At 37.4% G+C, this 27,528-nt stretch overlaps 1 protein-coding gene across 1 annotated transcript; it reads left to right on the plus strand.

Moving 5' to 3' along the window:
- Positions 1-3,360: 3,360 nt before the first annotated feature.
- Positions 3,361-27,528, plus strand: alas1 (aminolevulinate, delta-, synthase 1). The gene is made up of 11 exons (XM_072582164.1): positions 3,361-3,532; positions 9,820-10,034; positions 10,794-10,994; positions 11,387-11,533; positions 11,675-11,897; positions 12,381-12,565; positions 14,274-14,453; positions 16,263-16,427; positions 21,834-22,102; positions 22,591-22,753; positions 24,489-27,528. The coding sequence occupies exons 2-11, from the start codon at positions 9,833-9,835 to the stop codon at positions 24,647-24,649; spliced, it is 1,896 nt and encodes a 631-aa protein (XP_072438265.1). The 5' UTR covers positions 3,361-3,532; positions 9,820-9,832; the 3' UTR covers positions 24,650-27,528.

The raw sequence follows: 27,528 nt of genomic DNA on the forward strand, positions 1-27,528 counted from the left end.
TTGAAAAGTTTCTTTGTGTGTGTATGGACGTGTAATGTTTCTATTTTACCTTTTGAGGAAAAGGAGTGTTGTTTTTTGGACACTTGCAGCATTGACTTCATCTTTTTAATAAGAAATAAGGAGGAAATAATTCAGTAGCTAGTGGCTGCTGTATATGTGTGTGTATATATATAGAATTATAATTGATTTAATAACTATTGCTTATTAAATTTGATCATTGAGAGGGGTTGTATCAATGCTTTTCCTTTGCATTGTTCAATTTAACACAAGAATTAAACTAAATGGGCCTGATAATTCAATGGAAGATAATGCATCTGGAGAAAAAATATGTCAGAATGCAAATTGATTCCTGATAATGAAATGAAGAATATAAATTCAAGGGAAAGTTTTATTATGAATTTGCAAATATTTCTAATTTGTGAAAGGAGACTTAATCAATGTAATTGTTTTCTGAAAGCAGTGATCTGTAGTTTAATTGTAATTTGAAACACTGTACTGCTGTATTAATTAGACAATCACGCTGAAGCACATTGTTGACTAGTTGATCAATGGATACATGTTTAAAGATAATGAAAAAAGGTACATATTAGAATTTAACTTTTTAAAATCTGTTTGTAAAAGAATGATGATACTTATACACATCACTGTCCAGTTGCTTATCTCGCTTCCAATGTCTCTTTGTTTTGCTTTGGTAAAATTTCTGTATTTCAAATGAATATTTTGCCAGTAATTAGTCTTATAGTAAGGGTTATAAAATGTAACTTGAACACAGAATTTGATTGACTTGTGAATATCAGTGAAGCTAGCTGTCAATGTGAAAATAAATATTGATGTTTTTGTGAACTATTGCTGGAGTGCAGTTTTAAAAGGGTGGAGAAATTGAATAAAATAAACATCTTTTTTGTTTTAATCAACAACTCTTTAAGTTAGGAGAAAAAATACGTAAATCAAGTGTGCTGGGAAACACCGGTGTGGCACCAAATTTGGAACTTGTTCTGACGAAGGGTCTCTGGACGCAAAACATGAATTCTGTTATCTATCTACAGATTGCTGTCTGGTCTGCTGTTTTTGTTTTTGTTTTCAAATTTCCAGCATGTGCAGTTTGAAAAATGGGTTAGTACACGGTTCTGTTTTACTTTCATTTTGCAGAAGCAAATTGAAGTTTTCTTTTCAGGAAATATGATATTTTGTTACAAATTGATTGTTTTGGGTTAGGAATGGAATTAGGTTTGGTGTGTAATATTCTGAGAATTAAGACTGGAGGTGCGGTTTGAGAGCATAACTGGATAAACTATCAGAATTGTGTTCACTGATTTCAAAGTTCAGCAATGTCTTGCTATGATACTAAGTCTAGTGAAAACATTTTCAAAAATTTAGTTAGCTGGAATTTGGCAATGATATAAGTCAAAAATTCAATAGAGTAGAAAGCCTATACAAAATTAACTGGCTGTTTTATTTGTGGCAAAGTTAAGAGGTGAAAATGTGTTGATTTTCACGTTCAGACATGAGCACTGACTAATGTTTTCTATGACAGCAATGAATTTGAAAGAGCTTGCATGTTTATTACACGCTTTCACAATGCTGGGACATCCAAAGCACTTGATGATCAACTAGGCCATTTTTAACTATAGTTAATGTCGAAACTCAATAGTTATTGGTTCATTACCATTGCATCAGAAATTGCGAATAACTTTCCTTTGCGTCAGGATCTGTGCATATACACTTCCAGCAATTTGATGATGATCAGAATTGGACTTCCCCCATTATTTGCAAATCATGTGAAATGAATTGGGCACAGTCCAAATTTCAGTTTTGGTTTTTGGTTTGTTTCTTTTTGGATAAAAATCATTCCTCTTATTTCATCCCTCTTTATGTATGAGGATTTGGTTGGTGAATTGTAGCATTTTTCATTGAGTTGTATCAGTGAATGAACAAACTGCACATGCATCACTCCAGAGATCAGATACTGAAATATCACCTGCACATTAGATTAGATTTGCTTACAGTGTGGAAACAGGCCCTTTGACCCAACAAGTCCACACCAACTCGCCAAAGCGCAACCCACCCAGACCCATTCTCCTACATTTACCCCTTCACCTAACACACTACGGGCAATTTAACTTGGCCAATTTACCTAACCTGAAAAATGTGTTGCTGGAAAAGCGCAGCAGGTCAGGCAGTATCTAAGGAGCCGGAGAATCGACATTTTGGGCATACGCCCTTCTTCAGGAATGAGGAAGGTGTGCCAAGCAGGCTAAGATAAAAGGTAGGGAGGAGGCGCGTTGGGAATTCACCTAACTTGCACATTTTTGGACTCTGGGAGGAAACTGGAGCCCCTGGAGGAAACCCATGCAGACATAGGGAGAATGTGCAAACACCACACAGAGTCACCGGAGGTGGGAATTGAACCTGGGTCTCTGGCGCTGTGAGGCAGCAGTGCTAACCACTATGCTACCAGGCTGCCCACCGTGCATGTCACTCAAGTTTGGAGGAAAGAGTCTATAATTTCACCAGTCCTCTTGAGATATCTTCATATTTGTGTCACTGATGTGTGTTGAAAATGGTCACTATGCAAAATATTTACCTGAGTGGGCTTTTCCTGCATTATCATGGCCTGGCCCTGGAGTGGGAGAATTGGTGATGCACTTAAGAATTTCTGTAACCAATGGGCATTAAGACTGCACTGGGTAGAAGGGATGATCCCTCGAGGAAAGTACCTGAGATTTTGGAGGAATGACCTGCGTTGGTAATGCCACTAGGCGAGTCATCCACAACCATGATCCTGAGGGCATAAGTTCAAATCCCACCAGGGTGAATGCTGTAAAGGGGAAGGAAGGGCTGTTTTGGCACAATGGACCAGAAGAATGAGTTCATGGAATGCCCTGCCACTATCAGTGGTGGACCCTCCATCTTTATGGGCATTGGATAGGCATATGGAGGATAGTGGGCTAGTGTAGGGTAGGTGGGCTTGGATCGGCGCAACATCGAGGGCCAAAGGGTTTGTACTGCGCTGTATTTTTTCTGTGTTCTATGTTCTAAGACCCCTAGGGCTCAGGTCCCAAAGGCACCAGAGGTGTGTTTATAAACGCAAGGCAACCAGTTGATCTTAAAACATCTACACTTGAGGGCGCCTGTGCTCTAGAAGGTTTCAGGGCAGTGGGCGGGGACAGGGATAGGGGCGGAATAATTGCTGGGGTTGGGTGGGGGGTAGGGGGCGGGGTCTGTAGGCGAAGGGGCGGGGAAATCCGGGAAGGGTCTGTGATCCCAGGGGAGCGGCAAATGTGACGTCATCAGGGGGCGGGGCTCCCGGGGAAATCTCGCGATACTCTGCTGTCTGCTGGCGCTTATTACCGGCGGTCGCCCGCGGCTTCCCTTCAGTTCGTCCTCAGTGCAGGACAACATCGGCGGAGGTTGAGCCAAATTGCAGTGCAGTTCGTCCTCAGTGCAGGGCAACAGCGGGCGGGACAGACTGAACTATTCCAATCGGCCCACTCGGGCACACGGCACCGATATCCTGTAGCATTAATCACCGGTAAGGCGCCGCTCTTGTCTGTTCCTTTATTCCCTTCCCTTTTTTGGAATTTGTTGGCTTCCTGCCTTTCCGCGGCGACTAGGCCCGGTTACCCCGGCGACGCCAGCTGTGCTGCTGGCCCTCTCACAACAGGGAGAGGCTCCCTTTTGCTTGGGGGAGGGCACGGGAAAGGAGAGAGAGCCTTTTAAACCAGCTTTGGCCAATCTCTGAGTTGAGGGCTCGGACTTGCAGGAGCCCCCGAGATGGTATTCCTATGTGGTGCTTCGTGTTCCCTTTGTTCGTAAAGCTGAAATATTCCTCAGCTACTTTTTAAAACAAGCTGCCTGGGGAAGTGGTGGAGACTGGTGCAATTACAACATTTTACAAGTGCTTCCAGATAAACCTGTTGGACTATAACCTGGTATTGAGATTTTTAACTTTGTCCACCCCAGTCCAATACTGGCTCCTCCACAACATTTAAAAGGTATCTGGATGGGTATGTGAATAGGAAGGGCTCAGAGGGATATGGGCTAAATGCTGGCAAATGAGACTAGATCAATTTAGGGTATCTGGTTGGCATGGATGAGTTGTACCAAAAGGTCTGTTTCTGTGTTGTACATCTGAGTGTGACTCTAAATGATCAGCTTTTTGATACCAAGCCACCCCACACCACCACCTTCACTTTATAAAGGAACTGTCACTCTCGGGAATCATGGCGTAGCTGTAGGAAATCTGAAATAAAAGCTGCTTTGTCTTGTTTAAAAAAAGGTCAGTGTCTTTCAGAGCCATGTAAAGTCACGAAAAGGGTTAGGAATGCTCAACTGATCAGGTCGCATTTGTGAAGAATGAAGGTGAAAAGTCATGAACCTGAAATGTTGACTTAGCTCCATTCTCAGCAGATGCTACCTAATCTGAGTATTTTCCAAAGTAATTTCTTAGTTGATTTACTATTTTTGTAAAACTTACTTGCTTTGTGTTTTAAATTAAGGCACTGTCACTTTCTTAAATAGCTCAAATTTGTCAAATGTATATCTATGTTTTGAGTATCTTAATGTCAACATGTGCTAATTCAGTTTAAAAAAAACTTTAATGCTTTAAAGAGTATAATCGCCTTTATTTATTTTTTGGATGAATGGCCTCATGAACCTGATGTTATGTTTTGCACCTTGTTCACAATGCAAAGATTAAGTAAATTTGACTTGAAATTATGTACCCTCACCTGTGAATTTGTTTATGGGAAAATACATTAATTTGTAGCCTAGGAGATGAGTGTGATATCTAGATGTGTGGAGTACAATTGGGGACATACTTTTTAGAGAAGGTGAACAACACTGTAGAGCACACTTTGACTTGGAAAGGAAGTGCTTTGATTGCAAAGCAGGTATTTTCAATAAACACCAGTTTCAGCCCCTAACAATCACTTTTTGTCAATGGCTTTGATTTCCTTGGCCTAAAAGGTTAATGCTCATTGTGGGAACATTCATTGTTTTAGTTGAGTTGATGTTTGTTGTTGCCACTTTCAAGCTGTTTTCAGTTTTGAAAATGTAGCAGAAATTTTAATAGAATAAATGTCTCATTCTTGTTCAGAGTTAAAATAGGTTAGGTGCATGTTGGCACAGCTAGTAATGTCAATGTTTCTCTCTTTGATAATGCTGTTTACATTGCTCTGACTTATTACCCCTGAATTTTACAGAGCTATGAATAATAGTCTTGCTCATGTTGCATCATAATATTGTCAATCTACTGTAACAAGATACATTTAGTCCAGTCCTATGATGTAACTCTGGCAGTTCCACAAGTTAATTGAAGAAGGAAATACATTGCAAAAATATATAACTATCTCTACGTTTCTAAGTTCACAGTTGATTGTGCTGAGTTTTTGAAATGGTGCTAGAAAGATACTTTAGGTGAAGTCTGAAGTTTGTGCTCTTTATTAGCACATTCCAACTCCTGCCATTAGATAATCTAAACAGACACAGTATGCTGATTCCTCCTTCACATTTGCCACATGTCTGGCGACAGAACTGTTAATATCCTGTTGGGAGCATATATTTCTAATACTTAGATTTATTTTTTTTAAAAAACAAATATTGAAGGCTCCCATTATGTAACATTCTGAAGATTTGAATTCAACAATAGTCGAGTAAATCGAGATGCTGGGGCCTAACTATTGTGACTAACTTCGAACAATGTTCAATTGATAACACTTTTTCAGAATTTGTATCTGAATGTAACCTAAAACAATTGCAGGCTATTGTTTATTGGGAGTCTTTTTCAGATATCAAATTCCTGGGAGCAGCTCATTTCTTCTTGAGTTTACTGTAATCTTCTATACAAAAGTTTGACTTTTGTTTTTCACTACTTCTGTTATCGCTTTCAACTTGAGGGATCATTTGAGATGGAGATGGCCTGAACTTTAGCCTAGTCTTGCTTTTGAGATGACTGCTAATAGAAACATAAAAGGCAAAAAATGTCTAGAAAATGTGACCTTGAAAATCTAAGTAGAAAAGTTAAGTTTTATTTTGTTCTATCATTGGGATCTGTCTATTTAGAATCCTAGGATCCAAGGAATTTCATGAGTTTGAGGTAGAAATTGAGCTTTCTTTGCAACTGCCAGAGCTTTTTCAAAAAAAAACCTGGAATATTTCTTAATAAAATAGAACTTGTGCTAATTTACTGTAAATCAGTGGCCGGCTGTATCTTCCAGCTGGAGACTGGTATGGCTCCACAAAGAACTCCGACTTGAGTCCAACTCCTGTTTTATGGACACTCATTCTCCAATTACTTATTACAAGAAATATTGATAAATTGGTTTGTCATTGATTTTTAAAAAAAAATTAGGAGTGTCATTTTATTTTCTTGTCACAAAGATTCCAGTTTGTCTCAGCCCAATTGTACAACAATGAGAAAAACGTTTTTGAAATTAAAAAAAAATACTTTCCTTCCACCTCCACTGCATTTAAAAAAAACTTTTGACAGTAGTTGAAAGTATTGATCCCACCCTGATTTTTTTTTTTGTCAACCTCTTCTCTAATACCCACTTTGGATAGAGCATAATGTTGGTAAGCACAGTTGCTATTCAATTTTGTTAAACTGAACATTTTGGTCTTGCAACTTTATAGACTTTCAACTGTGACGCTGTGTAAAGTAATTATCCATGTTGTTTGGAAGTAGACTATTTACAATGGTGCATAGTTAAGATGTTTTTGTGTTTATAATATTTGTAACATTTCCTGCATTGTGCATCACCGGTGAATCCTGAATTATTTTCAGCACTTCACTGTTGGCTGCAAGGAAATGAGATCCCTTCTGTTGGTCTCTTAAACATCAAGAAAATGACTGGATTTGTCATAAATTCTAGTAAAATTTGTCACAGATAATTAGGGCTGGTATTTCATGACGCAGGAGTGCTCCTTTGTTTTAAGACTGGATTTGTGTTTCTGCAATGCCACTTAACCATGGGTGGCAAGAAGAAACACTTGAGGCTATAGCATCAAGATCACCCATTAATACTTGTGTCAAAAGTTTAATTTGTAATTTTCTCATCTTTTCCTTGGTCTCTCGTCTCACTCTTGATTCATTCTTTCCGTATCTGACTTGGAATTCACCATTTCTTCCTCCTATCTTTTACATTTAAATATGATACAGCTTTATAATTTGTCTACTGTGGACTCAGATTTTCACCTGATCTAGCAGTGTCATCAATGTGCATTTCCCAAACACTCTTTCTTTCTTTCTTTCTTTCTTTTTGTTTTGCTTCCCTAAGCTGAAGAGTGAGGCTCACGAGATCAACTCCTGGGAAATGAGAAGAAATGGAAGAAGGGATCTCCATGGCAATGGCTGTAGGGCTTCTGCCTTTGAAAGACCTAGCTCCACTTTAAGTTTCTGTCCCTTGTTATCCCAGCAATCGGAAATAATATCCGTGTATCTATTCAATCAAATCCTTCATAGTTTCTTAACTATTCAATCACTAACCCCACAAACATCTACACTCGAGGAAAACAAGTCAAGTTTATGTAAAGACTGCCTTGATTTAATACTCTTCAATCCCATTATTCTGGTATATGAACAGTCAAAAGCCATTCTTTTAACTGAATTTAGTGGTTTGGATGATATTCTTTTTAGAAAGAAATTGTTAAAATAATAAATTTAATAGATTATTTAATGTACAAATTGAGAATCTGTGCTTTCCACCCACAAAGCTAAAATGGCCAGACAGCTCTAACATTAAACTGTTAACTTGATTACAAGATCAGCTCTATGTTGCTAGTACTAAAATTAAATTTCGCAAGGTTGTACTGACCTGTTTTGATGTAACTGACTATTTACAATCTATTCTGGTGAAACTGCCACTTTTGTTTTGATGTTTACTTATAACAATATCAAATTTTTCATTGCCATGTTGTTTTTCATCTCCTGGTGTGGATTAGTTGATAGTAGCAGGAGAACTATCTGTTCATACACTGCCTCTTTAACTTAAGTTGTGAACTAATTACTAGGAAGTTCAAGGGCACTTCTCCACTTGTTTTTTAATTGTGAAGTCTACCAAGCTGTATAACCAACATTGGAAGCTTATATGGTGGAGGGCCAACGCTTTTTATTGTTTATATCATACATTTTAAAAATAAAATATAGTTGTTTAACTTTGTTTTCTCCAGTGTGAATAAATCAAGTAGCATGCCAGTAAATGGTCAGATATTTCTGACAGTGTATTTTGTTTAAGGTACAAAGGCTTCTATTAAAATCTTTCATTGTCTCAGGGCTTGAATAGATGATGAGTATGTCACAACCAGCTGTCTAGTTCCGGAGCCTTATTTCAAAGCTCTTGACTGCAGCCATTTCAGATTATGTCTTGCATGCTGAACTCGGTTTATGTCTTCCAGCCTTTTTGTGAGGGAACAATTTAGAGTACAGTAAAGATGAGTGTTTTGAGATCTGTGTTTGTTCTGTATCAGCATTACCAATGGAATTGTTCATTCGGGTGAGTTTACATTTGAGAGCTAGTTAGCTTGGTTTTAAGTTAGTATTTTTGCATTTATTGAGTTATGAATATTGTCGTAAGTGGTTGTAAAGTTTTTTTTCTCTCTAAAATAGAAAACATCAAGAAGATTATTCAATAATGAATCTCACTTTAAAAACTGGTTTCCTTCAGCACCAAAAAAAATTAGTTTTTCTTAAACTTTCGCAACGTGAAAAGTGGTAATCCAGAGGTAGCATTTTAAAATGTTGCTCACCTTTCATCCATTAGATCAGTCCTTTGGTTAAACTACTCCGATTTCATGTGTAGTGTGTATTTGTATAGAACTATACCACCCAACCAAGCTTGAGGTGAAAATCACTAGGGTAAAGAGCCACATAATGTTTAAAAGAAAATCGCTATGTTGTAGTAAGTGAGCATTCTATTCCCATCATTTAGAAAGGAACAACTAGAACTTTTGTTTTTCTTCAATATTTCAGAAAAAACATCAGTTTGAAACTAAACTTCAAGACTTTTTTGTGGAGGGAGGGTATGAAGATATGAATTTGCCTACTGCATTTTAACATGCATTAAAGGCACTTTTAAAATTGTGGAAGGAGCTCATCTGGTAACTGAAAATACAAATACAACTTGTCGAAAATGTTGTAAAGCAGTAACTTCAAATAATGTTTGATCATGAGCATATGGGGTCCCTGATGAATTATCCTGTTGTTCAGTATGATTGTCTCATGTTTCTGTCTTGCTCAGGAGATTGTGTTCCATGCATTTAACCTTTTTTTTTGTGAAATGTTTGCTAATTTGGATTCCTGAACTTGTCATTTACTCGTTTGGCTATACCCCTTGCCTTGTAGTTGAAATAGTACTGAAGATTTTTTTTCTATTCAGTTTGCCATCTTTTGTTTTAAAGTTAGTCCTCCTTCAAATTTTAATCTTTTAAAGTAAGATTTCCCTTACGATTTATTTTTAACTGCTTTATAATGAGCAATCCCTTCTTTCTGTGCCTGTGTTCAAGTCCACAAGTATTTCTTCAAAATGTAACATCCCAAACTTGTAATTTTAAATTTCTTTTCCTTGTTAATGTAATATTTACATCCGGATTACGTTTGTGAATCATTATGAAACATTACATTTCAGCCCTCATTTCTTTGAAAAAACAAACCAAGTATGTGTAATCTTTTCAGATGTAAGAAAGAGTCCAAAGTGTTGCAATTGCACAATGGATCTTCCATAAACATGATGTTTGAGAGTGTTTTCTCTTCAGGATGAGTTTTATTTTCCTTAACCAAAAACAGAATTTATACTATAGGTCGAATTCTTTACTTTCCTCTAGTTTAAGAACTACAATGGAGACCATTGTCCGTCGCTGTCCATTCCTTTCACGTGTATCCCAGACTTTTCTTCAGAAGGCTGGCAAGTCACTGATCTACTATGCACAACACTGTCCTGTTATGATGATGAAGGCAGGAGCCAAACCTATAACGCGGACTGTAGCCACCTCTGCTGCTCACTGTCAACAGACCAAAGAAACCACCCCGGTGAATGAGAGTAAGGATCTGCTTGTCTTTTTTAAGCATGTTAACTTTTTAAAGCTGCTTTGCATATACTCAAAAGCTTTGAAAGGAGTTATTGTTGGAATATGTCAAAAGGAACAAAATTATTCCTTTTTTTAATTTTTGCTCCAACATTCTTGAGGCTTGCCAATCAAATGGGCATAATTGGTTATGAAAATGGTCAGAGCAAAACTTGGCCTGCAGTTCACTGAATCATTGAAGTACTTAGTCAATGTTAAAATGTCATTAATTTATCCATTTTAATTGCCAAGCTGAAATAGCAACTTTTTTTTTAGTTTAGGTGTAAGAACCCATTTTTAAAAATAGGACTCCGGTGTGACTCCATCCTGAGATTCTGCCTGTAATGGGTATACTGTAATAAGTTGAATTAATAGAGCTCATTAGTTTAAAAATAGTGGTGACAGCTTAGTTCAAATGGGTTCATATGGACAGCGGATGTGGGGAAAAGAGCAAAATTATGCAATCCCTCAGTTTGGACTTGTGTTTTCAGAGCTGTTTTTCTATAAATACAATAGTTGTAACCTGTAATCAGCAGTTTCTCAAGTGTTTCATTACAATTGTGTAAAATATCAATCATTAGATTTAAAATAGACCAATTTGATTAGAGTTTGTTCAGTTTAACTTAATTTCTAAGCTTTTAAAGCTCCAGATCTTTCTTTAATGGTTTCTGAAGATGTTTTCCCTTTTGATTTCATGTTAAATTTTGTTGTGTGCTTTTCTGAATGCTCCACAGAACCTACAAGTTTGACTTCAGCCCCAAGTGCCCCAGCTTCTCAGCTTCCCCCTGGACACCCAGTCCCTAATGCTGGACAGACAATTGCTTCGAAATGTCCATTCCTTGCTGGTGAGATGAGCCATGGTAAGAGCTCTGTTGTGCGAAAAGCCAGTGTGGAGTTATCAGAGGATGTACAACAGATGCACGCTGTGAGGAAAGGTAGGATGTTCTAGGCGTTTGATTATAATTTAGTTTGTGTACTTTTTAATATTGAAGGCTTGCTGTCGTTTTATATCAGATGTTACAAAGTGCTTCTTTACAGCTGTCGTTATATTTTCTTCACATGGCGTCACTGTTTTATGGGTGGATTTGGCAACTAATTTGTCTTGCAAAATTTCATGATAAGTTGTCACACAGTAACAGGAGACTGGTGTTATTTCGCAATTAATCTGTATGTAAAGTGGCTGCTTGATTTCTAATGATAACTAGTATCGAAGTTCCTGAAGCTACTAAATTGAGTTTTTCATGATTTTAAACCACAATTGTATCTTTTTTTTTATGGTATTGACTATGGTACCTTCCTAAAATGGTGTTTGATTATTCTTGACCAGAGTTACCTGTGTCATCGGTCGACTCGACTGTTACCAACATCCAAAAGGCAGATGAACAAAAGGAAGCTGGCCTGCAAAAGAACCTGAATAATGGGGCAAAGCAAAAGCCTTCAATTTCTCACCTCATTCAGGACAACATACCAAAATGTGAGTGCACAACAAAATAAGATTATGCGAGTATGTCATGAGTAGTACCAATTTTAACATGTTCTTGCATTTTGAACAGCCATGGTCATGTTACTTGGTTTTATTTTAAAGTTTAAAATCTTTTATTTTGTATTTCTGTAGCCATTTCAGCTTTTAAATATGATGGATTTTTTGAAAAAAAGATTGATGAGAAGAAAAAAGATCATACTTACCGTGTCTTCAAAACTGTGAATCGCCGTGCTGATGTATTTCCCATGGCAGATGACTATTCTGATTCTGTGAGTGTCAAGAAGGAAGTTTCTGTTTGGTGCAGCAATGATTACCTTGGAATGAGCCGTCACCCACATGTTGTGGGCTCTATCATGTGAGTTTTTGAAATAAAAATCAAACCTGTATTATGCCACAGATCATTTCTTTAGACTTGAGCGTCCTCAAATTGTTGTTTTTTTTTTTTTGAAAATAGTATTGGTTTCATTCTAGGAATATTTTTCAATGAACTTGAGCCATTCTGCATCTGTTGCAGTTAAGCGTTCTTTGAGCTATAATGATCAGGCAATAGATTAGTCTGGCTAAATTATCAGAAGTATGCCAAGGTTTTTCATTAGTGTCTTTATTCTTCAAGTTAGTACCCAGGTTGGCAAAGAAGTAAGAGCTAGTGTTTGACATTGATCCCTTCCTGATCCTTTTGTAAACATTGTGGGTGAATAAAGGTTTGTATGTCAGATGCCCAGTGGTGATTAAAGGAGGCATCAAATTGGGAAGGTTTAAACATACTACATTTTCATATAATGCATGTGTCACTGGTCTATTTTCTTTTTCAATAGTTGGATTCTTAATTTATATCTAGGGACACCCTTCGAAGTCATGGTGCTGGAGCTGGTGGAACCAGGAATATTTCTGGAACCAGCAAGTATCACGTTGATTTAGAAAATGAATTGGCTGATCTCCATGGCAAAGATGCAGCACTACTGTTTTCATCATGCTTTGTGGCAAATGATTCTACCCTCTTTACACTGGCCAAAATGCTCCCAGGTATGAGTTGCTACTTATTTAGTTTATAAGTCAAACAGTCTACTACTTAGACAAAATTTCCTATTTACCCCTCTCAACACTTAGTTGTGCTGATCTTTGTTTTAAGGATGGACCTACCATTCGCTCCCTATAGTGAGTATTTTTTCTTCTGAAGAGGGCATCGTAGCTGTTGTCTTTTCTTTACTCTTTTGAGGAGTTGGATATAAACCAAAAGTAGGTCTTAGTTGAAGCTTCCCCTCTCATTAGTTGCATTGCTCTACTAATTCTAACCTTTGAACTTGGCTGTTAGAGAAGACTGCACCACACTTTTTGGGGAGTGTAAATTCCCACACATCCTCCCTAACAGGATATACTTTCCTTCATCTGCAAATTGTTCCTGCTTCAGAGTTTCTCACCTAATATCTCCACTTGACACCACAGCCTATGTGACCTAACCTGTTTATGATGGCAGTGTTGCAGTCTCTCCTTGATCATATGCAGTTTTAATCCCTCTCCTCCCTCCTCTCCCAATGACCAGGCTTCCCATTGCTCAGTTGTACTTTTTTTTAAAAGCCAATTAAAGGCAGATCGTATCCTGCAATGGCTTACTTTTTTATTTGCACCTTCCACTGACTTAGGAATAAATCCTCCAGAGAACGGTCCTTTCCTCCTTCAGCTGTATATTCTGATTTTTTTTTTGTGCCTTCTTTTCTGCATTTGTTCCTCAATGGGGATATCTAGACCCCACCATCTTGAATTCCTCCAGTTTTCTTTTTGATTCCCTACAGTATGGTCCAAGTCCACACTGACCATCCAAAGAGTAACCCAGCCAGCCCCATTCCCCTACCCTGTCTTTACCCCTGACTGATGCACCTAACATTATGGGCAATTTAGCATGGCCAATTCACCAACCCCAACATCTTTTTGGACGTTGGGAGGAAACCTGTGTGCAGACTCAACACAGACAGCTTGAGGATGGCAGCCGTGCTAACCACTGAGCCATCGTGCCGCCCTTTTGTCTCTGTTTCTGTCTCTGTCTCTTTTTGTTGAAACTTATATTATCCTTTTCTGATTTCTTTGCTTTGTCCCTTTTTTTTTTATTTCTTCTAAATCTTTGGGTTTGAGAAATGCCAAAATCTTTGCTTTGCTTTACCTGCAGTTGTCCACTTGTTCATGGAATTTAGAAGCTAAGCCTCTGTAGTGAGTGACTTCCTAGTGTCTGATAGCTGACCAGCTGGTTTAATGCAATGAAGAGATTGTGCTTAAATATGCCAATATCTGCAAGAGTTAGGCTGTTGTCACTAGTTTATCCCGAGGAAATGGATGGGAGTCACTTCTAAGTATGGGATATGAGAACAAGATCAGGTTTTGCTGTGGGCACGCATTTATTAAAGCATGACGATTTGATAAGTAGACTTGCATGTGAGGACTCTTAAGAAGGTAATGGAGGATGGTACTACAGACTCTAACCAAAAGTCAGCAAGAGAAGAAAATATGCAAGATGGGAATGTAACAAAGGGAGGGGGGAAAATGTGGATTTTCCTTTAAGATTTTTTTTATCAAAGCTTTTTTAGTTTCCATCAAGAAAATCTTTGTGAAATGAACATGGTTCAGACAATTTTATATCGTAGTTAGTCACTATTGATATGATAATCTAAGTATTGTGCTTTATAATCTCTCTGATGTCCCATGTGTTAAATGTGGTTTCTGTTTTACCTTAATGTTTTAGGATGTGAAATCTACTCTGATGCCGGAAACCATGCCTCCATGATACAAGGCATACGAAACAGTGGAGTTCCGAAGTTTATATTTCGTCACAATGACGTCAATCATCTACGAGAGTTATTGAAGAATTCTGACTCGGCTACTCCAAAGATTGTAGCCTTTGAGACAGTCCATTCAATGGATGGTAGGCAGTGCACTCCTAGTTAAATTTAAAACTTTATAGGGGAGGGGACAGTTACTGTATTTAGTGTTGTAAATTTATCAAACATTAACTTGCAAAATTTGCCCAGCTAGCATCCTTTTGTATTTCCTGATGTCATGTGTAATGTAGTTTGGTTAAAGTTGATTTTCACCTCTTGGAAGGAGTCTGTAATAAAGTGATGATGCAACATATTTGTAATTTTAAGCTTTTGAAAGCATTTCGCTGTAACCTTTTTCAATTACTGACATCCTAGATAAGCAGTTAACTTTTTTTGGTGTTGGCGTAAAAGTTTTACCTAACTCTCTCTTCCTGGAGGAACTACTTGGCATCCTAGTTATAATCCTGATATTCTGCATTAATCAGATTTCTGAATTAAAAATTACTGAACTTAGTTACATTTTGCAACATCAATATTATCACCATTCTAGTAATTCCTTGACTGTTCTACATCTATGATTCGCTATTACGTTTATCAAAAACACAACCAAATTTCTCTCTCCAACACTGAATCACAGTGCTGCGAGTCATGAAAAGAATGGTTGCCTCAGGTTTGCTGTAAATCAAGAGCTTCATTGCTCATGAGAATTTGTATCTACAGTACAATGGTAGAGGAATTCTCGAGGGTGGGACCTAGTAGGTATCAGTGAGAGGGTACTGTGTAGCACTGCTGAAGAAAACCTTTTTTAATTGGTGGCAGGATTTGATTGGATTGGCTCTGAGGAAGAATAGGCAGAGGAAAATATTTCCATGAAAATCAGGTTATGGAAAATGGGAGTGCAATTCTGTGGAAGTGAAAGATAGGACCTTTTTTTTAAATGAGGAGAGATTCAAGTGCCACTTTGAATCCGAGCATATGGAAGACAACTACTGTCTTGGACAAGGTTGGAGCTCATTAAGAGTGCCAATACTTACTAATAGATTAGAGGAGTATTTATTTAAAAATGTGAATAGTGGGATATTCTGTCAAACATTTTAAACTAGAGCATGACTTCTGGCTGATGAAAACTGAATTTATATTCAAAATCATCTGGATTTTTTTTCTTGTTTTAAAATCTAATCTTGGTACAGGTGACCGTGAAACTATTGGTTGTTGTAAACATCTATCTGGTTCACCTGATGTTCTTTTTGGAAGGAAAACTGTCCTCCTTAACTGGTCTAGCCTAGATGGCACTCCAGATTCTCAACACAGGATTTCTAACTATCTTCTGAAATGCCCCTCAAGCCACTCTGTTTCAAGGAATGTTGAGAAGGGACAACATGCTGACTTTGCCAGTAATGCTCACATTAATTAATAATTGTCTGGATATTTTGAGGTAACTTGTGAAAACTATCTAATGTAGCTTTTTTCCAGGTAATTTTGAGGTTTAAACTGCAGTTATGAAATATTGAGGACAAAATAATCTATAGTGCAAAGTTTTTTTTTAAAAGACCTATTTGTTAACTTCTGACAACCCAAGCTTCTCCAGATCATTTGCTGTTATCTTTGAATGCTTAAATGGTCCTCAAAAGAAGAGGTATTGGCAGGCTGACTTAAAATTACCAAGTCTTACCCTTTTTTTTTCCCCTCCCAGAGTTGGTTCTTGAATTATCTTCTCTGGAGTAATTTTTGTTTGTTTTAGTTCCTTCATACTTTATCTGGTTTAATGGTCAGGCATATATGCATTGTGCAGTTCTACCAGCACTGTGTCCTTTTTTTATGCTTTAAGTATAGGATCATTACATGGTTGAATTTTTGTACTTGTGAACAAAAGCAGGATGAAGCAAATCTCTCCACTTTCCAAATATCTATAGGTGCGGTCTGTCCTTTGGAGGAGATGTGTAATGTAGCCCATCAATATGGTGCAATAACTTTTGTTGATGAAGTCCATGCTGTTGGCCTTTATGGCTCTAGGGGTGGAGGAATAGGAGATCGAGATGGAGTCATGCATAAAATGGATATAATATCTGGAACACTGGGTGAGTATGTTAATGCATTTTTGAAAAAAAAAGTGTACTTTTTTTTGTCTTTTTGAGCACAGAGTGCATGTGACAGCAAGAGTTATTGGTTAGAGTTTGATATGAAGGTTGTTTTCCTATTATCAACTTGTATGTCCTTTTTAACTTTCTTTTTGTATTCTATCTCTGCATAATACAGCAATAATGTTTTTGATTCTGTAATGTTACAGAAGTTACCACTTTAGGGTGGCCTCATTAGAGGCAACCCTTGAAAATGTTGTAACAAAATATTTCAATAGTAGAAGATTAAAGAATGGTATAAGGCCATGTTGGGGTGGATATTCAAAGCATTTCTTGAAGATCTGGTTAAGGAAACAGCTATGAAATTTAATTAACCTTTTTGACTTTTTTAGTGAATTTTTTTACGATTTCAATGATTTTTTTTGATATGAGTAACCTTGGCAGTGTTTTTAAAGTCTAGTTCAGCATCCTAGTATGAGTTTTTGTTTTAAAACCGTTCACTTCAGAATAGCAAAATACATTTCGGCCTATTTGGAATCAATTACTTAACTGTTGTTCAGTTGTCATAAGTTGAGGGAAAGGGTATTATAACTGCAGTCACTGTCAACTTCAGCTCTGCATATTTTTTCTGTCAAAACAAATCATACCTAAGGATTTTATGGTAATAAAACGCAGTGAGGCATTAATTTAAAACTTCCAAAACTGAAAATAGGAAGTCTCTAATGTTTTGTTGCAAATGTAAGGTCAACTAAAAATCTTTTTAATTCCTAGGCTCAAATTTTAAAATCTAAACTTAGTAATGTGCTATAACTATTTAAATTCATTTGAAGTGCCTTCTAAATTCATGTCAGATTCTTTTTTTTGTCTCCAGTTACAATTTGGTTGCCAAGATGCGCAATCTGTTGGATCCTTATTCCTTTTGTGTAGTTTCAAAGATCTGATTTATCTGTAGGTTTAACAGATATTGTTGTCGAGATTTGCTTGAAGCTTTAGTTATCCTTTTGTGTATAACATTGTTCTTTTGATAGTTGGCTACAATCCAAAAGTAATTTTGCAAGGGTTCACTTGGTCAGTGGCAGGCAAGAGCATGCACCTGAGTCCTGATACACTTATCTTTGGCAGCTGACGGCAATCCATAGAGAACTGTACTTTGACTTTAGGCTTGTGGGGGTAAAAGATGTGATTAGCCTGCTAGTTTTAATATACATTGGCTATACCTGTGGGTTTGCAAACCTGTATTTTTGTAAAACTGTGCCCAACCTCTGGTGTCTGCATGGATTTCTTGACTCTTGCCTTGTAAAGGAAAAGAAAAACACCTCTTCTAAAACTAATAGTAAGTCTTGCTTCATAAAATAACCCTACACTGACTGTATGTGCAAAAAGTTGAGTTGTGACAATCTCTACCCGCTGAAGAATGTTGACTAAAATTAGGTGTGCATAGATGTTCATGTCTTCTGGAGGATTTTGGATAATTTAAGTTACTTTTCCGAAAGGCGGTGTATGATTTTTTTTTTAGGAAAGCAAAGCTTGGAAAGCAATTCCACTAGGATGATTTTTTAGAACATGCTAATAGCACTTGTGGTGTGAAAACCTTTTTAATCAGCTTCCCCCTACTCCCTTCCCAAATAAAGACTGGTACTGCATTAGATTTTATCTTGAATGGTGTATTGCCTATATAAATACTGTTTCTTGACTTTTTTTTTGAAAACTGCGTATCAGTTTGAAGTTTTCATTGTCCGCACTTCATGTAAACTAGTAAGGAGCCAAGTAAATAAAACCCATTGAATTAATCAGTTCATTGTGAGAACATCCTGTCCCTCTCTGAGAGAATTTATTGCCAGCAATCCCTTTCAAACCAAAATCTACCCTCTGAATTGTATTGAAGTTTTGAGGGGTGACGCAAGAGCACTTCTTGTTGCTTTTAATCTAGAGCAATTGAATACGTTTGATCTTTTGTAGTTGAACTAAATGCACTTACTAGATAATTTTAATGACTTACTGCCACATTTGATTTTGAATTGAGGTGTGGTGAGCTTAGAACCTTTTTTAAATTCTGAAATAAACTAATTTCCATCCACCAATTGTGTGCAAAATAGAAACGAAGTGCCACACCATGTCTGTACCCATTAATGCAATTTTGAGAATTGCAGATTTTTCTTTCATTAAACATGTTCATTCTGTATTGTGATTTAAAGTACTATCTTTGGATTTTGGATTTATTTATAATTAAGTTGTTACATATACTGTAGTTGTGACAGAAGGCGGTTTCATTTCAGTGCAAACAAAGCATTTTTTTAGTGAAACGGCCTGCAGCCTTCTCATTCTAAACAGTTGTTTAGAATATGTTCAGAGCTGGCGACAATGTTTAAAAATCAGAAATAGAAGTTAACAAAAACTATTATTTGGCTAAATAGTTTAACTAGGTAGGAAATGCAAGTATGAACTGTGGAATAAAGGATTTCTTTTGAAGATGATTTTACCACTGAGTATTTTCAGGTTTCGCTATTGCTTTTTCATAGACATTTTCAAATATTATTGTGGCATTTGTGCAATTTGATTCTCCCACATTTGTGAGAGCATTACCCAAGTTTTGTACATCTTTGTTGAATATGTGGCTGGCTATGATGTAGTGATGCCAACAGTGGGAATCCGTTCCCATACTGGCTGAGGTCACCATGGAAATCCTGACTCCTTCCCTTACCCGGGGCATGGTGACTCTCCGGCTAAACTTACTGTGCGTCATCTCTCACTGATGAGAGAGCAACCTACTGTCCTAAGAGTTTTTTGTGACTTTAAGTAAATTTAGATTTGAGTAGAGCTGTAATTAGTACTGAAATAAGGCCTCCGCAGCTTTTTTCAGTGTCTTTGAAAAGTCTATGCCAAGGTTACCTGTTCACGTGTTGAACACAGATTCTATCTATTGGAGGGGATTGAAGGAGATTACATTATTTGTTGGAGTGGGGCGTAAGTTTAATTTTCAACATGAAAATTAGGAGCATGTAAATAATTTATAAAAGCAACTAGTATTTGCAAGATTGATTAGGATCGATCTTTCATTTTAAAAAAAACTTGACTATCCTTATCTTCTGAGCTTAATAAGCCCTCCTGAATTTACTTATGCACAGAAGTCAAACTGAAGTATTCTGCATTGCACTTTCATGTTAGTGATTGATCTAGCAAATCACTTAATGAAAAATCAAGTTTCTTTTGTATTAATTTGGGGGAAAAAAGTGGATCTGCAATGGACGTGTTACACTGGGTGGGGTGGGGAAGGGAAGGGAGAGGAGGAGGAGGTAAACTAAAACCTAATTAGGTATGAATTGGAGAATATGGATTGGAAGTGGTAAATCCACATCTGACGTGGAAGCCTTTTTCTTTAAAAGACCAGTTGATTAGAGTGAAAGGCTGGCATGTCCCTGTGAAAATGAAGGATCAGAATGGCAGGATTTGGGAACCTTGGATAACAGATTTTTTGTTTTGACGAAGCTGATAATTTTCTAAGGTCGAGGCAAATAGAAACCAAATTCTTTTAAGAATGTAGAGAAATAGGCAGAGGCTCAAACTGACTGAAAGGGGCTATGAAATCTCCTTGACCAAAAGAGTAAAGGGGAACTCAAGGCATTTTATACATGTATGAGGACCAAGAATGTAGCTCTGGAAAGAGTAGGCCAACTAAAGGATCTCTTCCCCTTTTTCATCTGATCTGTACAACCTTCGTCCTATTCTCCTTGATGAACATCTTGCATCGGTACTCGCCAGAGCAGGACCTGAGGGATGTTGAGGTTGGGGAAAAGTATGGGCATACACTCTAGCAGGTTAACCTAATGAAGGAGAAAGTGTTGAGTATCTTGAAATGCATCACGGTAGACAAATCCCTAGGGCCAGATGGGAGGTATCCCAGGATATTGTGGGAGGGAGGCAAGGGAGCAAATAGCTGAGGCCTTAACAAATATCTTTGCATCCTCTTTGGCCTCCGGTTCCAGAGCACTGGAGAATGGCCAGTGTTGCTCCTTTGTATAAGAAGAGAAACAGGTAATTACAGGCAGGTGAGCCTGATATCAGATGGTAAAACTGTTGAAAAAGCTACTGAGACAGGATTTATTCACATTTTGAGAGTGAACGGACTGGCTTGTGATCAGTATGGGTTTGTGCAAGGAAGATCTTGTCTCAGAGTTGACTTTTGTGGTTTTTCCGATTTGAGGGAAATGCTACATGGACTTTAAAGTCCATCATGACGGACTGTTACAGAATGTAGTCTCATGGAATCCAAGGAGTGCTGACTAGATGAATACAGAACTGGCTTGGTCATTAAAAGACAGTAATGGTGAAAGGTCCTTTTTTGGAAAAGAGAGCAGTAACTAGTATTGTTTTGAAGAGATCAGTGCTAATCCTTTTCATGTTTGTAATATAAATAAATGATCTGGAAGAAAATGTCGATGGTCTGATTAGAAAGTTTGCAGATGACACCAAAGTTGGTAGAGTTGCAGAGAGCAAGGAGGATTGTCAAAGAAATACAATGGGATTTAGGTAGCAAATTGGGCTGAGAAATAACCAATGGAGTTTAATTTGGAGAAATGCGAGATGACTTATTTTGGAAGATCAAATCCAGGTGAGAGTCATACAATAAATGGCAGAGCCCTTAAGAGTATTAATGTACAGAGGGATCTGGATGTACAGGTCCACAGATTCTTGATAGTGACAGCATAGGTGGATAGGGTGGTCAAGAAGGCAGACAGCATTCTTGTCATGCTTGGCTGGGGCATTGAATATAAAAGTTGGTAAATTATGTTAGAGCTATACAAAGCTTTAGACCACGTTTTGAAATATTGTGTTTTAGTTGTTGCTACATTACCAGAAGGACATGGATGCTTTGGAGAGGTGCAGCGAAGGTTTACTAGGATGTTGCCTGGTCTGGAGCATTTTAGTTATAAGGGGAAGTTGGATAAACTGTTTACACTAGACTGAGAGGGATTGATACTGTGAATAGTCAGAGGCTTTTTTCCAGAGTTGTAAGGTCAGCTGCAAGAGGGCACAAGTTCAAGAGGAAATCTTTTAGAGAAGCGTGGCAAACATTTTTATGCGTGGTGGGTTCCTGGAACATACAGACAGTGGAGGTGATGGAAGTGGAAGAAGGTGCACTAGCAATATTTAAAGCGTATCTTGATAGACATGTGAACAGGAGACAAACTGGGATTAAAAACCCACATGAGCAATAAGAAGCAGGCCTAAATAAGGATTAGGAATCCATGCAGGTTTGGGCTGAAGGGTCTGTTCCTATGCTGTATTGTGTGCGTGTATATTATATATTATATCAAGTTTCAATTTTATCCTTGTTTTGACTTATTGGTTATTTGACTCAAGTGAATTAATGCTATTTGAATTAAATGTAGCAATCTTTTTCTGCAGGAAAGGCATTCGGTTGTGTTGGCGGCTACATAGCCAGTACTGCATCTCTTATAGATACTGTGCGGTCATATGCTGCTGGCTTCATCTTCACTACCTCATTGCCCCCAATGTTGCTTTCTGGTGCTTTGCAATCTGTCCAATTCCTGAAAAGCGGGGATGGTCGAGCTCTGCGCCGTAGGCACCAACGCAATGTTAAACACCTGCGTCAGTTACTGATGGATGCTGGTTTACCTGTGGTTCACTGTCCCAGTCACATCATTCCAGTCAGAGTAAGTGTTCATTTAAAATCTTCTGTTTGTTTGATATTTTTCTTGGTGTCCCTAGTTTCTTTATTCCATATGCTTCTCTCGCCGAGGCATTCCTTCACTATTTATGAAATAAATTCCTGTTTTCTCATTTGAAAACAGCAATTTTGCAGCATGGCTTTATTTTTTTTTAAAAAAAGCACACTGGTGCAGTATTGCATTGATCATTCTACAATAAATGCAAAAGAAAAATTGATTTATATTTACAATTGTTTTTTTTCCCCAAATTTGTCATGTTGCATTTGGCAGAAATTTAAAGGCATGTTAACTTCACTCTCATTTAACAAATTTGTGGTATAATGAGAAATTGGATGGGAAATAAGAATTCCCGAAGAAGACAGCAGTCATATTCATCTTTTGCCCATACGAGTAATGAAATTGACCATAGTGGTGTTGAGCTTGATGAGTCTACTAAGACATTCCTTGATTCTTATGTATGCTTGCATTTCTAGGTTGCAGATGCAGCTAAAAACACTCAGATTTGTGATGAATTGCTAAGTAAATATAACATTTACGTCCAAGCTATCAATTACCCCACTGTTGCACGTGGTGAGGAACTCTTGCGTATTGCCCCAACCCCACATCACACCCCTGAGATGATGAATAACTTTGTTGGTAAGTAGATAACCTCCTATCAGTGATCAAAGAAATGTAGGGAGAGTAGTGCTGTGTTTAAAATTATTTCAACAAGCTAATCATGGTTGTCTGTAGTTTTGAGTGTTTGGAAATGCGTCCCTAGTAATTTGTTTCTCAGGCCACTAGTTCAGCTAAAGTAGGCTTCCAGGGAGTAGTGGCAATCTTTGCGGTCTATACCAAACTAGAAAGCTTTGTTCCTCCTTTTGACCAGTCCATAGATGACTGCAGAGCTTTTGTGATTAAAATGGAAGATGGGAAGTCAGTGCCCACCAGTTTTACATTACTGGATAATCCAGGAAGCTGCACTAGTCACCTGAGGAAAGGGACTTGCTGGAACATCTGAATTCATTTAGTTTAGAAGTGGGAATGCACTGGTTTACACCATAAGAACCTAGTCAAAGTTATTGTGCACTCTTAATGGTTATCCTCCCTTTTCCTTTCCCAACCAAATAGCTCTCTATTTGTGACCAAGCTTAACCCGGTAATTCTTCCTGTTAGGCTAATTCTACAACTTTGTTTGAATCTTTGCTTAGTTAGTGTCTAGTTTCTGGACATGAGTTTCCAGCTGCTGCTTTCATAATGAACAATCAAAACAGTACTTTTTCTGCTTTAGGTACAGGGCTGGCCACCTCTGTATAAGTTTCTCTTTAGATTCTTGCAGAGTATTCTTTCTATGCGGTTCGGCTATATGTTAAACCTGATCTCAGTGATGTCAGTTTTTCCTTCCAAAAATATATCCCAATGGCAAAGTGAATCACATTGATCTTGTATCCAGACAGAAATGCTAATTAGTTACCCACCAGAGCTGCATCTCCATTGACCTGAACATTACATAAGTAGTTTAAAGTATAGTGGTATATGGGAAAATGCAGGATTTTGGTACTAGGTAATAGAGCTAATGCAGCCATGATGGGATGAATAGCTTCCATAAATTCCATAAAACTAGTTTATAAAACCCTGCATGCCTAACACCACCCTGAGAGACCTGGAGAATTAATGTGACTATGGCCAGCACAGATGCTCCTGCCATATTCTGCAGCTGTGAACCTCCTTTTGGGAGAACCTCCTTCTCCCAGCAAAGCACCCTGGGTCCTGTTAACTTTAAACGCCGTACTTATTCTCGCTGCTTGTCAGACAGAATTGAGAATGGTCGGATTAGTCCCTTCATACCAGCATTTTTACCTTGAGTCCCAGAATATAAGTCTTTATAAATTTCACTTTGTAACAGGCTCTAAGAATAAGCTGATTAAATGTAATTATTTGCCTGCATGTCTAATCTAGTTCAATTCTGTTTTGTGATACGACTATACATTTCAAGTGCAGGAGGTGCTAAAATCCTCATAGCTCAATCGTGTAACTTGGAAGTTGAAGGCAAGGGTTTGAGTGCATTCGTAATTTTTTGAATTGATTGTCTATTCTAATGTAAAACTAGACTTTATTAAACTTATTAAATACAGTTGCCTAAATTATCTTAATTTCTTATCCCCTTAACCAGCTCATTCTGTAGTCTAATTTTTTAGTAACATCTTCACTTGTTGATGAGTTAGATTTTAGACATGAAAATCTGACATTTTAACCACTTGTCTTTTGGAAAAGTCAGTTTATTGTGACTATCGCTGTTTTTTTTTTTCTGGAATAATTCACTAAACTCGAGTGGTCAGCTTGAAATTATTGCAGAAGTTGAATAAGTTGTAATATCTTGTTTTATAAACAGAAAAACTAGTGATGACATGGAAGGATGTTGGATTGGAGTTGAAGACCCATTCCTCAGCTGAATGTAACTTCTGCAGAAGACCTCTACATTTTGAGATGATGTGTGACCGGGAAATATCCTACTTCAATGGAATGAGCAACCTGATATCTGTGAAAGCCTAGATCAATGTGATTCAGGACTGTCTTTGTATGAGAAGTTAAATTTAGACCATATAATGTATGTTTTTACAAAAATTTACATATTTACATATTTAATTATACAAGATTATTTCCATAGACTAAAAATACTTAATTAAAAAAGGCAAAACTGTTCTTATGTCTGTCTCATGTTATTAAAAATATAATAATGGTCTAAGTTTTTTTTTCCTACTCCTGAAAGTAGAGGGAACAACTGCACATTTTAACCTCCTAAAATGAAGGGTGAAATAAGAGGCCTTTAAAATAACGGGTATATTTGGTTACATTTAGGGAGTTTGGGGGTGGAGGGAAATAGAACGTAGAACTTTCCAGCACAGTACAGGCCCTTTCGGCCCTCTGTTGCACCGACCTGTGAAACCACTCTGAAGCATATCTAACCTACGCTATTCCGTATGTTTATCCAATTCCCATTTAAATGTCCTTTAAAGCTGGCGAGTCTACTACTGTTGCAGGCAGGGCATTCCACACCCTTACTACTGAGTAAAGAACCTACCTCTGACATCTGTCCTATATTTATCACAATGTTTGATAATGGGTCACTTAAATTCAATTTAAAAAAAAACTTTATCAAAATTCAGCTGAAAATTCCACATTCTAAGTGGGAATATACATATCTAGCTTCCTTTTACTGTCTGTCGTCCTTGTTTAAATATGTTGATTTGGGTTGGATGCCGGCTAAGTGGTTTGTTCAGAGTAGGCTTAGATCATTTCAGTTGTCACCTGCTGCTATGTTATAAGTTCTTCTGTAATCAACAAATCACATCTTGTCAGAAACAATTCGATCTGTAGAATGGTTCCAGTATTATTGAAAATACTTGCTCAAGCTTTTATCCAACACAAACTTGGAGCTTGAACACGATGCAACCTTGGAAATGAGTTGTCCAGCCTATCATACCCTATGCTTGTTTTGCTGGTACCAGCCCAAAAGTGAGATTTTTATCTAGATCCAAGATATACGTTACTAATTTCAGTTTGATATCAAATTAAAATTGTATCGTTACTTTTTATAAAATAAAAATGGGATAGGAACGAAGATATAGAATTTTAGTAGCACCAAATTGATCATCCTCTCCACTAAAGATCTGAAAGCAAGCTTAGTATCCCAGTGTGTTCCATACTGTTGTTCTTAATGGGCCTAAAGTTGCAAGTGAGACGGTTGCAAAGGTTCAGCAGCTGGTGAAAATATTAATGTCTTGGGAAGTTGAGAAATATTTAATTGATTTTTCTTTTTGTTGTTGTGAAATGTCTTCCAGCGCATGCACCTAATGGAGTTTCAGATCCATCCTGTTTCTCCACTGCTTAATGTTAGTTCCTTTTTCAACCAGTGTGTTGCATCAATTTCATTCCCTGGGTCTGACGTCTGCATAATATTACTCAATCTCTCCATTTCCTCTGGGCTTTAGTAGAATTGATCCCTTGCTTCCCACACAGAGCAAGTAATCTCTATCAACTCAGTGGAGAAACTTCTCCAAATATCTTGATTCGGTTTGCTCAAGTGGCAATGGTTTTATCGTATTAGAAGTTGTCTTAGAATGAAAAACTGCAAGTTATGTATCATGTTAGACCAACATGTTTTAATAAAGGTGTTCACAGTACACTGATTTTATCCATTACACTTTTGCTCAATGTTTCTATGCTGCATAGTTATGAAACCAAAATTCTACCTACCAAGTTTTAAATATGGCTATAGTTGTTTGTCTTTGCTTTCTAGGAATTTATTTTTATTATTGCTGTCTGTCCATCTACATCCTTCAATCTGTTGAACGTAGGCTTCTGGTGCTTGCATTTTTTTCCTTTTCACTATCCCTAGATCCTCATGGCATTACATGATTTGTTTCAGCTTCCAAAATGGCCCTTTTGAAGATATTAACATGGCTTTGAACATATACAGCTGCATATATTACAAAACTGAAGGAACAATTTTTTTTTTAAATGGGTAGGATGAGGTTTTTGTGTAACTTGTATTTCACAATCTCTAAGACAGCAATTACTGCACTCTCTGAAGGCAGAAAAATCTTGTTTTGAGAAGTTCCAAACAAATTGAAACAGTTTTCTCAAGCATAAATCTAGTATGTTACTTTTGGTATTAACTTGGCTGATGTCCCACTAATAATTTCTGCAAAATCTAGGCTTACGTTCTATGCAGTACTAGCTGTATGAAATGTTACACTGAAGATATTATTTCTGTTTCTGAGAAACCATTTCTTCCCCTAGACTATGGGACCAAAAATGTTTTAGTTATTGGAGATTATTGCCATTTGAGGCATCCTGGTGCACATAAAATATGTGCTATGTTTGACTGTAATCACTGCACCATTTGCAAGTTTCCTTCTAAGCCACACACCGCCCTGACTTGGAGTGTCTTTCACTGTCATTCGGTGAGAATCTTGGAACTGCCTTCCTACCCGCACTGTGACTGCAGTAGTTCAAGAAAGCAGCTTAGCATCATGTTCAGGGATAATTAATGTTTGGGTAATAAATGCTGGTTTGAGCAGCAATAATTGTTTACCATGAATGAATCTTGAAGGGTTAAATAAGGGTGATGGTGATGTAGTAACTATATCACCAGATTAGTAGTAATCCAAAGTTCTGTGCTAATTCTGAGGACAAGGGTTCAAATTCCAATTATGATGCCAGCTGGTGAGATCTAAGTTTGTGCAAATCTAGATTTGAAATTATTAGCAACAATGAAACTTGCCAGTTGTCAAGGCAAGGTGATTGCCTTGTGGTATTCTCGCTGAACTGTTAATTCAGAAACTAAGTTCTGGGGACCCTGGGTTCAAATTTAGCCAAATAGTGGAATCTGAATTTTTTTTTATAATAAATTCAAAATTTACTGATTA

This window comes from Chiloscyllium punctatum, chromosome 12 (assembly GCF_047496795.1).
Source record: "Chiloscyllium punctatum isolate Juve2018m chromosome 12, sChiPun1.3, whole genome shotgun sequence".
NCBI lineage: Eukaryota > Metazoa > Chordata > Chondrichthyes > Orectolobiformes > Hemiscylliidae > Chiloscyllium > Chiloscyllium punctatum.

Excerpts from the sequence above, each read along its gene's own strand:
- alas1 (XM_072582164.1), top strand. The coding sequence starts at position 9,833 with ATGGAGACCATTGTCCGTCGCTGTCCATTCCTTTCACGTGTATCCCAG. Across the intron at positions 10,995-11,386 it reads GATGCACGCTGTGAGGAAAG|AGTTACCTGTGTCATCGGTC; the intron begins GTAGGATGTTCT and ends ATTCTTGACCAG. Across the intron at positions 16,428-21,833 it reads TATAATATCTGGAACACTGG|GAAAGGCATTCGGTTGTGTT; the intron begins GTGAGTATGTTA and ends CTTTTTCTGCAG.